General features: G+C 36.9%; 1 protein-coding gene across 8 annotated transcripts in view; it reads left to right on the top strand.

Annotated features, from left to right (window-relative positions):
* Positions 1 to 17,960, top strand: part of IL1RAP (interleukin 1 receptor accessory protein) — a 165,248-nt gene that overhangs the window by 122,288 nt on the left and 25,000 nt on the right. For all 8 annotated transcript variants that reach the window (XM_082461475.1, XM_082461478.1, XM_082461476.1 and 5 more), the window contains one exon: positions 1 to 17,960. This exon is cut by the window's right edge and continues 25,000 nt beyond it. In XM_082461475.1, the coding sequence (XP_082317601.1) occupies positions 1 to 719 (719 nt within the window). In that variant the 3' untranslated portion in view covers positions 720 to 17,960.

Consider the following 17,960-nt stretch of genomic DNA (forward strand, 5'->3'; position numbering starts at 1 on the left):
ATACAGTGGAAGCAGTTTTTGACTTCATTCAAAGGAGCCGGAGGATGATTGTTGTCCTGAGCCCAGATTATGTGACAGAAAAGAGCATCAGCATGCTGGAGTTCAAACTGGGTGTCATGTGTCAGAACTCCATTGCCACCAAGCTCATTGTGGTTGAGTATCGTCCCCTTGAGCATCCACACCCAAGCATCCTGCAGCTGAAAGAGTCTGTGTCTTTCGTGAGCTGGAAGGGAGAGAAGTCTAAACATTCTGGTTCTAAATTCTGGAAGGCCTTGCGATTGGCTCTTCCCCTGAGAAGTCTGAGTGCCAGCTCTGGCTGGAATGAGAGCTGCTCTTCCCAGTCTGACATCAGTCTGGACCACGTTCAAAGGAGGAGAAGTCGTTTGAAAGAGCCCCCAGAACTCCAGAGCTCAGGGAGGGCTGCAGATGCCTCTCCAGCCCCAGACACGATGTCCAAGCACAGAGGGACGCCCTCTGCAGCCTGTCGCTGCTGTGTCACCTACTGTGAAGGAGAGAGTCAGCTTAGGAGCAAAAGCCGGGCAGAGATTCATACCCAGCCCCAGTGGGAGACACACCTCTGTAAGCCTGTTCCCCAAGAGTCAGAAACTCAATGGATACAAAATGGCACCAGATTGGAACCCCCTGCTCCCCAGATCTCAGCCCTTGCTCTTCACCATTTCACGGATTTATCCAATAACAATGACTTTTATATCCTATAATTACTGTGTGGTGGGTGGTGGCTGCTATTTCTACCAGCCCATTTTGTGTCATGAACCTATGGGAATAATTGACATTTTTATCATCTAATGGACTATCAGATTGTGTCCCCTTCATTGATTTTTAAAAACTATTTATTTCTAGGAGACAAAAAATCTGAAGGACCCGAATCCAGACTTATTGCCTCTAACGGCCTCAGAAGAGCACACTCTTCTTGGGCCCTAGAAGGTCAGTATGTGCAAGTTGCCTAAAGTCTGATCCTCTCTCTTGCCCAATGGTTTTAAATGGAGCAAAGAATTTTATTGTGTTTCCTTTGAGTTTGTTGACCAACCTCATGTTATAAGTCAGTCAGGTGTACTTGGGCTATGATACTTACAGGGTATGTGTATCTTGAGGGAGCATTATGGAAAGAAATTGGTTTTGATGGAAGCTGTAGTACTAAGCTCAACAGAAAACCTACAGCACATTTTCCCAGGAAGAACCAAATACTCCCACGCAAGGATACATGGTGTCCTGTGTCTCACTGTAAACTAGTGTTCTCTAAACTGCCTAAAGTTGTTAGCATCAATAAAGTTATATTTTTATGTGATTTCATTTGTACTAACAAATTTTTACCTCTCTCTCTCCCTTCTACCTTTTATGGCTTTTAAATTCATATCTGAAGAGTATCCTCTTTAAGGAAATTGAGATTTGGTTTGGGTACTAGGAAAACTTAGATGTCTCTTTAGTTTCTTTCTAATGTGTATTAGAAGTGATCCGAGAAAGGACCAAAAGAGAGTAAGAAAATGTCTCAAAGGAAATGGAGGTTTATACAAAAATCTCATTATATTTTTAGAAATGACACCTGAAAAATTCAGTACTGTTAAGGGTTTAGGGTAGAGCTTGGTACACCAATCCCTTCTTCTCATTCAGAATTCTGAGAATAGTCAATTCAAGTGCCTACAAGGATCAAAAGTAAGAAAAAAGAGAAAAGGGGGCCAGATATAAGTATAATACAATGCTCTCTATCTAGTACCCATGTGTATAGGGACATAGGTATAGATAAGTATTTCTTTAAACATTTTAACACAATCATAAAAGGCACATGGCATTTGATTTCCAAGTCAGGGAGATAACAGAGATGATTAAGCCTGGAGGTAATTGAAGAGTATATATTTCTTTAAAAGGGAGCATCCTCTACTCAGCTCCATTTGATTGCTGTCACTGATTTAGCCCCAGTGTTGGAAGATTGTCCAGTTTTTCAAAAGAATCTAAAAATCCAGATTTTATGTAATCTGTCAATTATGGAATGACTTTAACTTGAAAAAAAAGAAAAGAGAAAAGTAAAGAACCAACCAAAATACATGAACATACATTTATCCAGAGAGCCACTAGTTTGTAATTTCAAAACGAAGGCATTCACCCAAAAAACATATGTCAAATGAAGATCCAAATAACCCTGGTGATTCTGAGACTGGAGAACACAGACTGGCCCTAAGGAAATAATGGAAGACATTTATTTCCTCCCCAAATTGAAGACATCTGGACACTCAGAATAGGGCTGATCTGATCCAACACTCCATTAAGGAGAAAAAGCTGGAAAATAGTGTGCCTTCCATCTATTCTGTAAAGGGCCTCTTCCTGGTGGGTTTACTGTAAAAAAATTAGAAGCACAATCTGCTGCTCATGACCAGGAGCAGAGTAAAAAGAGCCAAAGGTCATACCAGACATGAGCGCTCACCTTCAGTATATGAGCCCTGGTTGCTAGTGAGCTATGGCCCAATGGGTGTCATCCATCCTCAGTTATTAATAGTGAATGAGAGGTGGAGAAAGAAGCCAGAGTTTTCATCCCACTACTCCTCTTGGAGAGAAATACAGAATTCTATAATGAAAACAGAAACAATTAGATCCTTCTCCTGCTGAAATAAGATGAAGAAATAGGGCCCTCCAGAGTAAATGGGACTCAACATGGAACTTGTAATTAGGAAATGACAGGCCTGAATATCTACCTGAATATCCAGCAGAAAATGATTGAGCACAACTCGTGTTCTACACTGCATTCCTTCTTGAAGGGATTAATCCATTCTTGATTTATGCTCAAGAATCTTCACTTGGAAGACAGAGAGTAGTTTCTCTCTAAATCTGTTAAATAGTGGGTAATGTAAGTTGCTCCAAATCCCAAGAAGGGAGAGAATGCTGTTACCTATAATCAGTCTTATTCTTTATTAGCACACTATCTCAAACCATAAAATATCTTTGGGGAAATTGAGACATTACTTTTACGATTTACAAATTATTTTCTAAGTGAAGAAAATAAGTGAAAGGACTAGTGACAGAGGCATGGAAAATTACACCTGAGCTCTTATGAATGCATAGATGGATAATCACGTTGTTCTCAAAAGCTAAATGTTGGTCAGTATCAATTTCCATTGACAATATAAGTACAGTGTAAGCAATATAAAGTCATAATTTTTGGTATTAGCTATACAAGGGTCAGAAAGATGATAGACCATACTTATACTGTATGGAGAAAAGCGATGAGGTTATGTCATTATTCCCTGACCCAACATGCTACAATTGAATGCAGTATTCAGTACCATATATTTCAGTGGGTGAATAAGAAGAATGAATTTCCTCTTGGGTCATGCATATTCGTAACTGAATTAATATGATTGTAAGTTAAATGGACATCATTTACATAGGAAAATTGCCTATTTAGGAGTAAGTTTCAAGTCAAGTAGAGATGAATGTGAGTCCTGCTTCTCTCCTAACTGTCTGTTTGACTATGGGATCTCTGGGCCTCCATCTCCTGCTAGCTAAAATGGAGATAATATTATTAACCTCATTGGACTTTGTGAGCATTAAATGATATAATGCATGTAAGTTCATAGCACAGTATCTGGCACACTGTAAGTGCTCAATATTTGTTGACAAATTTTATACACATAGTGAAATCATTCTTGTGGTTGCATAAATTTCCATTTGCATAATTATTTATGGCTTACAAATCAATTTTATTACATCATTTTTTTTTTAGCACAAAAGCAGTTCAGAACAGGAACATATTATCCAGATTAAGTGGCTTTCTTAATGACACTCAGCCAATTAGTGATAGGGTTGGGCCTCTAATCTAGGCTTCTGACACCTGATCCAGTGTCAACTGTAGAACTATTCTTGTAAAATTCAATTGGAAGTACGTCTGTTACAAAGCCACCTAATTGGAACTATTTAATTTGAACCATTATACATTCAAATCAAAAAGGCAGTTAATGTAAACCCACACACAGTTAATTAAATGTCATATCAACTGTCTGATGTGTCATCTGGCCTTGTCATCTCATGATTTTATATAATTTCATTTAAAAATATTATAACATCTAAGCATTTAAAAATTAGAATATTTTTCTTTCTTCTAGACCCTATGATCAAATTATAATTCACCCCCAAAAATAATTTGTATTTTTCTTAATGCAAAATAAAAATCTGTTCACCATTTATCTTGAAAATCAGATATAATCTTTCAGGAGCTATGATTTACACTGTGGGTTCCAATTACTTACTCTTATAACTAGTAAAAACATTAGTAATAATATATTCCCTTACAGTGTGAAGATTTGAGGTGGTCGGTAAAACTAATGTTCATGAAAAAGTCATGAATAATAAATTGAACTAATCATAAAAATATGTGCAGAAGGACAAACAATCCCTATGACAATGGTTTCAAACTTTTTGTGTCTAAAAATTGTTTGGGGGGCATCTTACAAGTGAGGATCTCAGGTGAAGCTCCTACTCCAGAGGGACTGATTTATTAGGTAGTGGACATTGTCCAGGAGTCTGCATTTTAACATTGTACCCTTGATAATTCAGATAAGGTATTCCATGGGTCAAACAAACAACTACCTATCTACCTATGAGAATTCTTTCAAACTAGTCTTACATTTTTATACTATTCAAGCTATAAGGAGAGAGAGCCTTTATTAGAGTCCAGACTAAGGCTTCTCAAAACATACTCTTGATGCACCCACATCAGAACCAGTTTGGTTTCACATTGAAATGCATATTTCTTGACCCCATGCAATAGTAACTAAATGAAAGTCGTCTGCAAACCTGCCCCACTCAAGAGAGTGGGGCAGATTTGCATTTGGAATAAATTTCCCAGGTGATTCTGATGTACAAAATGTTTAAGAACCATTCATTTTTATCTTTCTTTAACTACTCTTTTACCCTTGTAGGCTCTGATTTTCTCCAGCCAAGGAGGACTACGAATCATCCTTTTAACAAGGTGTTTACAGGAAGTAGATGAAAATGTAGGACAAGTTTAATCCTTGGAGTTGCCTCAGCACAAGGAGATATTTGAATAGATGAGCAGTTAATAGAGTATATTTTTAATATATGAAACATCAAACACTGACATTTGGAATCTGATGGGATTGCTGTAGTTTATCATATACATTAATCAGAATCTCATAAGATATGCTGTGCTAACAAATAACTCCAACATTTCAGTGGCTTCATACAACAAGACTTATTTCTTGTATATGTTACATGTCCAGTATAGGGGTTTACTTTTTTGTAGCATTCCCATCTGAAATGTGTAGCTTCCTGCTGTTCTATACTTCAGACTAATTATGGCATTTAATACTCTTACTCTTGGCCAGAGCTAGCTACAAGTACTGATTGGGTCATAGAGAAGCCTGGAAAATGTAGTTTTCCTGTGTGCCTTGGAGAGGAGAATGAAATAGAACTGGGAGAACACATAGCATTGTCTGTGTCTAAGAATGAGATGAGATTGCCTAAAGAGTCAAGGGACCTTCAAATTGAGATATGTCACATATTTTGATAATGAAGGAAAGAAGGACTTTGCTACCAACACCCCACCTCAGGTTGCCAAAGTGTCAAATGAGACAGTTGTGAAAAAAAGTAGTGTACAGAAAAGTGTAGACCTTGTATTTAAATGTTCCCCAATGAAAAATCGTTGAAGGAATGCATAATAAATATAGCTTCTGGTTAAGAGGAAGCATTCTTAAAAATTGGAAAGTTTCTGTATTTGGTTAATTTCCATTCAGTGGCTTTAGTTAGCTCTCTAAGAATGTGATGCTCAAACTATCTGCCAATGAGCCATTTCATTTTTGAATATTCAGGGAGCCTCAAAAGAATTGAAGACATTTAGAACACAGCAGAGCATGTAACATGGTCATTAGAAAGCATCACTTATCCATTTATCCGAAGAGCTAAATAGGGAATTCAAACTGAAAATGTTAAAGCTTAGATGAAGGAAGAGACAAATGCTAAAGTGGGCATTATGAAGTCTGCTGCTATCTGTGCATCTGCTCTATGGTTTGGATTCTCTGTATTAAAATCTGAATTATTGTATGACTCTTCTAATACTGTGAAATAACATTTGATCATGAGGAAAAGCTCTCTTTGGGGTGGTGAAGATCAGTGCTAAAGGAGCTTTTTTTTTTTATTGAAGTATAGTTGATTTCCAATGTTGTGTTAATTTTTGCTGTATAGCAAAGTGACTCAGTTATACATATACGTATATGCGTTGTTTTTAATATTATTTGGTTATAAGTTATAATGTTGAACAAAGAAGAGGTTTTATGTTCTAGTGTAGTGAAGAGATTGTTGACACACTCCAAATTCTTCAGAGAATAATTTACAAAGTTTTCATTTTGGACAATTCAAAACACTTAAAAATATTTAAAAAGGAAGAATTCTCTTTGAGATGAGCTCATGGAAAGAAAGTAGAAAGATTCAAAATAAACTCTGAATTCAGATCATGAGCTATTTTTATCCTGCTCCAGGTGATGGGACCATTAATACTCTATTGCCATATTGAAAAAATCTTAAGATACAATCTGATATGCATTTATTTATTTTTCGTTTAAGACACAAAGGCATACATAAAAACTTATTACTTTTCCATTGTCAAAAGCTGTCATATGCTTGCAATTAATTTGTAATTTAGTACCATGTTTTGAAACACACCTTGGACAGTGGTTCTTAACCAGAATTAGACATCAACTTTTTAAAAACTGAGGTTACTCCAGACTGCTAAATCTACCAAAATGATTTATATGCATAATCTTGTAAAGGATAACTGCCTCAAGTTATCCTTATAATATCTGCAAATGTTTCAGTGAAAAATCAATAACGATATATTACAAATTTGGAGTAAAGAGGTTAAAAAATCCTAATATTCTAGATAATATCTTTTCCTTAAAGTGCAAAACTTAAAACTGATTCCCAAATACTGAAATTTGAGTCTTTTATTTTCATATCTTATTATGAAATTACATAAAATATGAGAAAAACCAAATACAGATGATAAAATTATAGAAATCACCAATGAAATTACTTAACTGAATAGCCAAAGAAAGCCAGAACACATGCAATCAGTCATCTAGAATAAGAGAGTGTTTAAAGTATAACACCTGGCTATAGGCAAAACAATTAGATGACTTTTAAGAAGTACCAGGAGAAAAAAAGGGAGAGTAAATGAACCCGCTCAGTTATTCACAAACCTCAGTAATAAAAAAGAGAAGGGTTATATGTAAAAATTCCCAAATATCAGACTTGAAAGCTAAAATGTGGAGTGGATGTCAGGTATGAGGAAATAAAGTTGAATGATCACTTCTATTATAAGGGCTCTTGATACAGTGCAAAAAATATTAGATTGGAGTCAGAAGACCTGAATTGGAGTAACAATTCTTCTATAAACTATGTGACTTTCAATCAGATACTTTTGCTCTCAAGTACTCAATTTCCTCATATATAAAATGGGAATAAAATAAAATATCTACCTCATTGTATTGTTGTAAAAGGTAAAAATATATAATAAATGTGAACCTGTAAAATGTGTAAACTACATGCTTGGTAGTGGAAAGATGACAATGATGATGATGATGATGATGATGATGATGATGATGATGATGATGATGATGATGATGATGATGATGATGATATTATAAAAGAAAGCTGGGGGAAAAGAAGAAGTCCAAAAAAAGTTCCTTAACCTGCTGAATCCTAGGGTACTTCCCACAGTACATGGTCTAACTGTAATCGTTCATACCTAAAAATTAGGGAATAGATAATACAATTTCATATGACTCTAAACACTGAAGACTACAAAAAAAACCGTAGTCTCTGAAAAAATAAGAAGTTGAAAAATAACGGTATTTGTTTTTCATTGCCATACAACAAATTACCCCATAGCAGCTTGAAACAACAAATATTGACTGCATCCCATTTCCTGTGGGTCAGGAATTTGGGAAAGACTTTACTGGGTGGTTCTTGCTCAGAGTTACACATGAAGTTACTGTCAGAGTGTTGGCCAGGGCTGCAGCCATCTGAAGGCTTGACTGAGGATAGAGGATCCACTTCCAAGTGTAGGCACATGGGTGTTGGTAGGAAGCCTCAGTCCCTTGCCATATGGACCTCCCTGTAGTGTCGTAGGGTTCCTTGAGTATCGTCATGATGCATCAGCTGGTTTACGCCAGAGGAAGAGATGAGAGAGAGAGAAAGTCTCAGTGTCATCTATGACCCAGTCTCCAAAGTGATATATCATTACTTCTGCAATAGTTTATTGGTTAGAAATGAGTCCCTAAGTCCAGCCCCAACTCAAGAAGAGGGGAATTCAGCTCTTGAAAGGAGGACTCTCAAAGAATCTGTGAACATATTTTAAAGCCAGTACTGTAACATAGAAACCCTTTTATTTTTTACTTAAATTGAAGTCCAGAAAAGGAAAGTGACTGGTTCTTAGTCTTCCTAAATTCATCCTTAACCTGGCAAGCTAACTAGCTGTAGTGATGCCACAACTCAAATGAGAGTTAACTATCTTGTTCTGGCTAGGACATTTCTTCTGTTTGGTGAGAGATTATAGAATGGGGAAGAATTATATCATCTGCAGTCCTGGTATCTCTGTCTCTGTCTCTCTTTCTGTCTCTTGTCTATCTCTCTCTTCTTTCTCTCTTTCTTTTCCTCCCCTCCCCTCTTTCTGTTCTACTCGACAAAGAGACAGGCAGGCTCTGAAAACTGCAGATGGATGAGATAAATGGAGCTGGTTAGCCATATTCTTGGTCCAGGGTTGAGTCCTGAAATAGAACTTTTATTCTGGGCTTGCCTCTAAAGAGATTGGAAGTGACTGTTTATTCCAAAAAGCAGCTGCTGCAGGAGGAAGGATGAGCAGGTAATTGCTCTCTTTGAAGTAACCCGGGTTCTTGTCTCAGCTCTGAAATGAAATGATTCTATATTAATAATCAAGTCATTTCTCCCGTGTATCTCAGACTTCTAAGACCCCTACCCCAAATGGATGGAGTTGGACTAGACACTCTGTAGGATGTTATAATTTTATGTTTCTTTGGTTTACTTAGTAATGCATAAATAACCCCCTCCCCTCTCATATACATACACACCAGCATCCAAGGTCTAGTAATAGTTGGAAGAATATTTAAGAGATGCAAGTCTTCTTCTCAAAAAGACTTAATAATAATAAATAGTAAAGAGTACTTCTGTCTGTTTAGACCTAGTTCCTATGACATGCATTTCTCACATGTAAAGCTAAACAGCTTACTTCTGTTCTCCTCCGTTATCTGTTTTCTGTCACTGCTTGGTGCCAGTAGCTTTGAGAAGATACATTAAGTTTACATGGAGCCTCTTCACAGGTCAACACTGATGCCTCCAATTTCTCCAAACCAGTTTTAATCTCAAGTTCTAAGGTCACTACTTTGTAAATTAGATAGAAAACAATGTTACCTTCTGGCTTCTTAACAGCTTTATGCCCTTATCTTTTACCCAAACAAAAATCCAAGTGATCTTTCTATTGTGATATATGTCCATATATTTCACCATGCCAAAAAATAAATGGAAACGGCTTTTGAAACTATATAGTGTATAAACAGCAACATCTATGGAGTTAGGAGATCTGAGTTCTAATTCAAACTATAATTCTTTTACTATGAGATGCTGAGCAAATCACTAACTGTGCCATAGTTTCCCCATCAATACAATTCAAGGATCACTATGTGCCTTTCTATCTCTGATATTCTAGGAGTTGATATAATAATAATGAAGCAAGACTTTCCTGTGTGTTTCAAGGTACAATCTATGATTCCTTCCGAGTAATCCAAAGTCAGATGTCTAAGGAATTGATTCTTCATAAGTATATAAAATGCTAGTTGAGTTGCCCAAAGTGAATAAAGATCTCAGAGTTCTCTCCTCCCCATTCATCCTGAGTCATTTGTTCATCAACTCTTGTTCATCTATTTCGCAAAAGTCTTTCAAAATTTTTCTCTTCTCCCCAAGAATTCTAAGAATATGAGCTGCATACATGCTAGCACTCTATTTTCTGAACATGACATGCACTTTTATGCTCTATATGCCTTTGCTAATGTTACTTCTGCTTGGAATGCCCACTCTTTTCCTCCTTCATGTTAGAGCTCTGCCAGTGCCTCAAGTTCAGCTCAAATGTTTTCAGACCTATGAAAGTTCCCTGGTAAAGTTGGATACTCCTTCCTCTGTAGTTGTATTGTTCATAAGACTTCTGTTATTGAATTATGCATTTCTGCATTTCTCTTTCACCTACTATCCTGTAAGTGTCTCTGGACAAATACTATATATTGAATCTCTAATTTAAGCACTTAGCAAAAAGACGAGAACATAACATTTTTCCACTGATGTTTTGTTAAATAAATTAACTAATTATGACCAGTATCATTGGGAACAAAGTAATAGAGCCTTGCCTCTTTCTTTCTTCCATCTCCACTCCATTATAGATGCAGTGTTCTATAAAAGGTACCATTTTAGGATTTTGTTCATCACTGTGTAAAATGAATTTCAATACTGGAATCCTGGGGATCCCAACACCACATCCAACACCGCTAGATTTTACCCTTGGCATTGCTTGGGGACAGATGATCCATGATCAAGTAGGGGTAGAAAGAGTCCCAGCTGTACCATGCCTGTCCTGGTTGTCACCTCCAAATAAAGGACTCCCATTCCTGCTCCACACTATTTGCAATTACAGTTGATGCTGGAATCAGTGTTTTGCTCATTGGCAGATATTCTATTTGTGATCTTTCTATTAATAGGCTCAAAATGACAGGACATTAAGCTGTGATAAACACCCTCTACCTACAGTGTACCATAGAGTATTTCTCGCTAATGTATTTAAGAAGAAAATTAAACCTGTTTATTATTTTAAAATTCAGATGATACGGGAAAAATGAATAAAGTACTGTGTTGATTCAGGGTTAATTGGTAATTAAGAGATCAGTTCTTCCAAACACCCTGCATAATATATTGGTTTACTCTAGGGGTCAAGAAACTCTTACAAGACAATACATCTTACAGCCCTCCTTTCCATGTTCATCACCACTACTGTAGTTCAGGACTCATCACCTCTTGTAATAGCTTTTCTAGTTTCTCTCAATGACTCTACTCTCCCTTCTCTAAACTCTTGTGTATACCACCACCAAATTAGTCTTTCTAGGATACAACTTGGACCATGACACTTCACAAGTCCCAAAGAGTCTGCACCTCTTTTCCCACAAAATAAAACTTGTTTTGGTTTGCTTTACCCTGCACTTGGGATACTCTGTTCTCTAGCCTGAGCCTATCTTCAACAACTTAGTTATTTCCTGCTTCTGCAGTCAACCCTCCAATCCAACTGAAAGACAATGTTTCTTGAGTACTTTTCCATCAATGTGATTTTGTTCCGATTGTTACTTCCTGGGAAAACCCTTCTACTCATCAGCCATGTCCACTCTCAAAGTGCAGTTCAAATATCATTTTTCTGATACTATTAGCTGAAAATATTTTCTTTCCTATTAAATCTCTCATTGCATTTTTCCTGTTTTTTCATTCATTCACTCATTCCACAATATTAATTGAGCATCTACTCTGTGCCCAGCAATTTTGTAAAAACTCAAAACACATCAGTGAACAAAACAGATCAAATTTCTTTCTCTCCTTAGGATTACATTCTAGTGGAAATGGAAAAAGTAAAGTAAGTAAGATACAGAGTATGTTATATGGTGATAAGTTCTAAGGATTTAGATAAAGAAGAGACATGGGGTAAGGAGTATTGGGAGGGGACTTTCCATTTTAAATAGTGTTCATAGAAACCCACAAGGAGAAGGTGGCTTTTAAGTGAAGACATAAATGAGGTGGTAGAGGAGTGAAGAGACTTAATAGCAAATGTAAAATTCATAAGATATCAAAAAAAAAAAAAAGGAAGGAGCACTGTGGCTCCTATGGTTGGTGTATGGAGCACTAGGAACATGCGGAAGAATAGGGAATGAAGTCAGAGGCACTGGAGTAAAGTAGCAATAATGTGTGTCCTTGTAGACCATTGTAAAGTCCTTTCAGTTTACTCCAAGTGGAACAACAAAGGTAATCACAGTCTCAGCAGGAATAAGATGCCATATATAAAGTGAGAAATTTAAGGAGAGTTTAATTAATTTTTAATTTACAAATGTGTTCAAAAGGTTGAATAAACTTAATATGAGATAGCACAGTACCCAGTACTAGTAACAGTGGGCAGCGTTACTACCTTAGGCCTAAACTGGCAAGGAGAAAGAGACACCAGGGGTGTCTGTATGGAATGGGCTGCTACACAGCAGCTGTGGCTTTCACGGAAACAGCTAACACTTGCTGACAATATAGAAGCAGGAAGAGATACCTAGACCTCACTCTCCTTCTGCCCACCAATTTCTGGTTAGTTCCTCTCACTGTTGACTCCAACCAGAATCTAGAAATCAAGAAATCTGGTAGATGAGATCTAACAAGTTCAGCCCCTTTGAACATAAAACAGTATCTAGGAAACACACAAAGATACTTAGATCTGGGATCTCTTGGAGGATTCTGAATAGAAGAGTGACATGATATACTTTATATCTTATCAGGACATTCTGTCTGTTTTGTGAAGAATAAACTATAGGAGAACAAGAATGGACGTGAGAGGCTACTGCAAAACACTAAGTGAGAGATAATGAGGATTTGGATCAGCATGTTTAGCAAGGGGGCAATGAGAAGTGGTTGCAAACTATGCATTTTGAAAGTTAAGCTTACAGGATTTTCTGACATATTAGAATAAGGATATTAAAATATGAATGGAGCTTAAGTTTAAATTCATAGCTTTGGCCTGAACAACTGGAAAAATAGAGTGGAAGTTTTGATAGAGGGGGAAGATTAGAGATTCAGTTTGTTTGTTTGTTTGTTTTTTAAGTTCAAAATGCTTTAGACTTCAAAGTGATGATGTTTAGAAGTCAGCTTAGTGCTGGGAACTTGCCATTCAAGAGAAAGGACTAAACAGGATGTATTCATACTGAAATACAAATATTATTTCAATATGAACATATTAGAAAAAAGGTGGATGTACTGGAAAAAAGAAAAGGTCCAAAGGATCCCTGAGCCATCCCAGTGATGGAAGTTCAAAATGATGAGAAGGAACCAAGAGGAAGTCTGTAAAGAAAAACAAACAAACAAACAAAACCATGGAGAATGTAGAGCCCTGAAAGTCAAGGGAAGATAGTACTTCACAGTGAAGGAAATGATCAGTAAATGAAACGCTGGGACTGGATCAAGTGAGATGAGGACGAGAATTGACTATCGAATTTAGCAACATAGAGAATATTGGTAAGTTTGACAAGAAGAGTTTTGCAGAGTGTTGGGAGCAAAATCCTGCTCTGAATAAGTTCAAAAAAGAGGGGAAAGAGAATCCACCTTTTTCTAATATGTTCATATTGAAATAATTTTGTATTTCAACATGGATACAGCCTGTTTAGTCCTTGCTCTTGAATGGCAAGTTCCCAGCACTAAGCTGACTCATAAGCATCATCATTTTGAAGTCTTAAGCATTTTGAACTTAAAAAAAACCCAACAAAACTGAATCTCTAATCTTCCCCCACATCAAAACTGCCACTCTTTTTTCCTTTTACTTTTACAGAAAGTAAAATAATTCTTAAAGGAATTTTACTTCAAGAACAGAGAAGTGTATTTTTTTGAGGTGGGAACAGAGGAGTGAATTTTTTTGAGGTGTAAGTGGCATCAAGAAGTGCTTTGTTATTGTTTCCCCCATGCTGATGAAAATAATAACGATAAATAAAGCTTCACCTCAGAGTGGTATTCCTGATTTTGATGTGAGAACATTCAGCACACTTGTGTGTTTTTCATCACCCATATTTAGTTGCACATGGACAGGTAGATAAGTAGAAAGGGAAAAATTAAAGATGCAGGATAGAGAGAAGAAAATTGTTGGAAGAATAAACGTGTATAAATTGAATGTAGTGCACAAATAGAAAGGTTTCCTTAAATAGCACAAAGTTCAGAGTAACAGGAGGTTGCTGGTAGGTAAGTAGATACAGTGCTGGGAATTTGAGGACTGTCTTTTCTGGCTCTCTTCTATTGCTTTCTAAATGAAAAACTAATCAAGATAATCAGTCTAGAGTAAGAATGAGAGAAGGGGTATTTGAGACAAATGGGCCAGATATGAAATAGTCATCAAGGAGGGTAAGAAAATGAATAGTCCTGGGCAATGTGCTATTATTTCGGGGGAAATTAAGAGTCTACTGGAGGATGGTGGTCATGAAACGGATATGAGATCAGTCATCATGGTTGTGTGTTTTTTTTCTACCCATTTGCCTATATCCATGCAGGTGGTATGTGGGTGGAGAGGTGGCTTTGACTAGAATGGGGATGGATAATGCCAGCAAAGATATGATTATGTTGATTGACTGTGGAATTTAAGTCACATAAGAATTAAAGTGAGAACACAAGAGAATTTAGGAATAGTGAAAAGTGGTAAGATAAATAGATTAGAGGTCTTGGTAAGGTCAGACGATTGTTGGAATACGAGTATCTAGGTCAAGTGAGCTAGAAAGATAGGAAATGATAGAGAGCAGGTGCTTGAAACTGAGATTATAAATAAATTGAAATTATTCAGCCTCATGACATTGAAGGTAAATTAGTGCAGTGAGGAAGTGAGGTAGATGGAAGATAGGACCACTAGTGAGGAGGAGATCAAGAACTGAGAGGCTGAAATATTGCAAACATATTCTATGTGACTATTTGAATCACCAAGAATTAAGACAGTACTTTTGAAAGAGTGACAGAGATCCAGCTGTTAAAATCACAAGATGAGTGGGAGAGATGAGGAACTGGGATATGATTGCATTCAGGAGGCTATCTGGGTGGTATACATGAAATTCAAAGCTGGAGGATTTTATAGAGGAGGGACGACAGTGTTCTAGAAGAAGCAACAAAGAGCAAGGAGGACACATTTTACTGCCGGGCCAGTTGTATAAGGAGTATAGGAAGAAAATAGCCACTACCTGAGAAGGCTAGAGAAGAAACAGTGTCTTCGGGGCAAACCAGCTTCTGTTAGAGTAAGAAGAGAAGGGAATTTACAGAGAAGAGATAAAGGACATCGGAAATTCTATTGCTGACCATGACTTCCAAAGGCCCTGGTGAAAGTGGCTTGAAGAAGGGAAGGAAATGAGGTCAAAAATGGGGAAGAACAGAACCATGTGTGGATTGTAATGCAGAAGATGAATGTATTCTCAGAGGCTTGGATTTATGTGTCACCTATGATGAAATTGGTCTGATGGATCCCAGCAAAGAAATGGATAGGAGATTGGATCAGGTATTTTGTTTGGGGGTTGGGGAGGAGAGTATAAAAAGACCTATGAGGAGGGGAGTTTAACAATCTTGAGATGACCAGAGAGTCTTTTGTGACCATAGCTGATGCAAACACAACCAGAGCATAAAGGGGTTGGTCCCAATATTCTCTAGGAACAAAAAGGTGGTGACATTGTGTGTGCTGGGTTTAGAAGGATTTGGGGTTCTATCCAGGAGCACAAACAATTCTGGGACTCTCTCCTGACCCATATTAATGGAAGTGTGAGGGATAAGGACTAGGCTCTTTTCTTCCTGTCCCGTATATAATGATTTGTTTACATGCTTTATAGGGCCCTAATAAGAGTTTCTTGAAAGCATGATTATTGTCGTTTGCATAGTTTCTCCATGTTCCCTAAGGTCTCAGCCATGGTAGGCGCTTTATAAGCCATTGTCCAGCAATGATCAAGCCATCCTCGGTTACTACTGAACGTTAACTTTTGTATTTCAACCTAACTTTGCTGTTGTTTTTTAAAATTTTTATTGGAGTATAGTTGATTTACAATGTTGTGTTACTTTCTGCTGTACAGCAAAGTGAATCAGTATACATATACATATATCCACTCTATTTTAGATTCTTTTCCCATATAGGCCATTACACAGTATTGAGTAGAGTTCCCTGTGGCATACAGTAGGTCCTTATTAGTTATCTATTTTCTAAATAATAGTGTTTATATGTCAAACCCAATCTCCCAATTTATCCCTCCCCCTCTCCCCCCTGGTAACCATAAGATTATTTTCTGCATCTGTGACTCTAATTCTGTTTTGTAAATAAGATCATTCATACCATTATTTAAGATTCCACATATAAGCGATATCATGTGATATTTGTCTTTCTCTGTCTGACTTACTTGACTCAGTATGACATCACTAGGTCCACCCATGTTGCTGTAAATGGCATTATTTCATTCTTTTTTTATGGCTGAGCTATATTCCATTGTATGTATCAACCTAAATTTGTACAGTATAATTTTTAAATTTTTTGTCCTTAGAATGCCTAGCGTCTCAAGTGCCCTGTTCCTGCCAGAAGTGAAACTACATGGAGGTGGTTACTGTGAGATTTAGCCATAACAGCAACCTATTCTTGTTCCTCCAAACTATCACACTGTTTAACCATCCCTATGTCTTCCTGTCCCCTTTGCCTCAAATGCCCACTACTCTATCTCCTACAACTACTTGTTCACCTTATGGAACTTTTGTTCATTCATTATTTCAGGCTCAACACATATATCACATTCTTGGCAAATGCACGATGAGGGTTTTTTTTTTTTTTTTTTTTTTTACATCTTGGTATCCATTCCCCCATTTCACAGTAATAAAATTCTGATTTTTTAAGGGTATCCAACTCTTTCCTTCTTTCAATCCTTGGTTTACAGCTAGGATTAGATTCAGAAGAGGGTATGTGATTTAAGCACACCCAATCAGTAGTATTTCCCTGACCTCTATAATTAGTTTATAAAAGCCACATGGCCCAAATCTGTCCAAAGCAATTGAAATGGGATTACTATTAGAGTTTTCAGAAAGAAATATAATATTTTGATGGGGTTACTGAGAGAATAGGAGCTGCTACGACCTTCCTTGCTTTGTGGGAAGAGACCACCTGAATAAAACCAACAGAGGAGCCAAGAGATGAAGAGAGAATGACTCCTGAAGTACTATGAGTCCCTGGATCCAGCAATATCTAAAGTATTTTCTATCCCTGGACTTTTCAATCATGTAAAGTAATAAATTTCCTTTTTTTCCCCTTAAGACAGTTGGAGTGTGTATCTTCTGCTTATAAATAAAAGAACCATGACTAATACAACTACTTTATATGATGGAGAGTCAGAAGTCCTGTGTCCAGTAATCAAAGCCCAAGCACCCGAGAATTATTGGGTCTTCTAGGACCCAGAACAGAAACAGTGAGTCTCTTAGGCAGTGGGAAGAAAAGACCTTGTGTAGGACAGTTTGCCTCAGCTCTAAACCTTTACTTATGATTGCCACATGATGAATAATAGCAGTCAGGCCATTAATGCAGAGATAATTAGCAAAAATATATTTAATTAAGGGGAAATTCTTCTTCCTTGTGAAAGCCACCCAAAGTCTACAATTAAAGGTTCATTCAATTATGACAGTGCTCATATTCAACACAAGTCTCATAGTCTGAAGACAAAACCTACCCTTGAGGGAAACAAAGAAAAGTTTAAAATCAAAATATTTCAAAGGAGTCTGTTTCCTATTACATTTTATCAACCTGCTTACCCTTAGGAAGAGTTTTCAACATATTTTATTCAGGAGTTTCAAATTTGTATTCAGATCTATAAATAAATTAGCTAATCAATTATTGTTAATTCGCAACAACCCAGAACAGAACAGAGTAAAGTTACACATAAAGGGTACAGAGAGAACTTCTCCAAATACATTGAATAATTTCTTTCCAATTTTAAAGAGCAGATCAAAGACATATAGTGTAAGTTATTTTTGTGAAACACATTATCTTTTGAAAGGTTAAAAGAGAGAAAATAAACGTAACATTTTCCTCTGGAGTATAACAGAATCATAGTCAACAGCATGTCCATAACACACTACAGTGTTTTGTTACACACACC

This window comes from Balaenoptera physalus, assembly GCF_965194825.1.
Source record: "Balaenoptera physalus genome assembly, chromosome: 4".
In the NCBI taxonomy this organism is placed as follows: domain Eukaryota; kingdom Metazoa; phylum Chordata; class Mammalia; order Artiodactyla; family Balaenopteridae; genus Balaenoptera; species Balaenoptera physalus.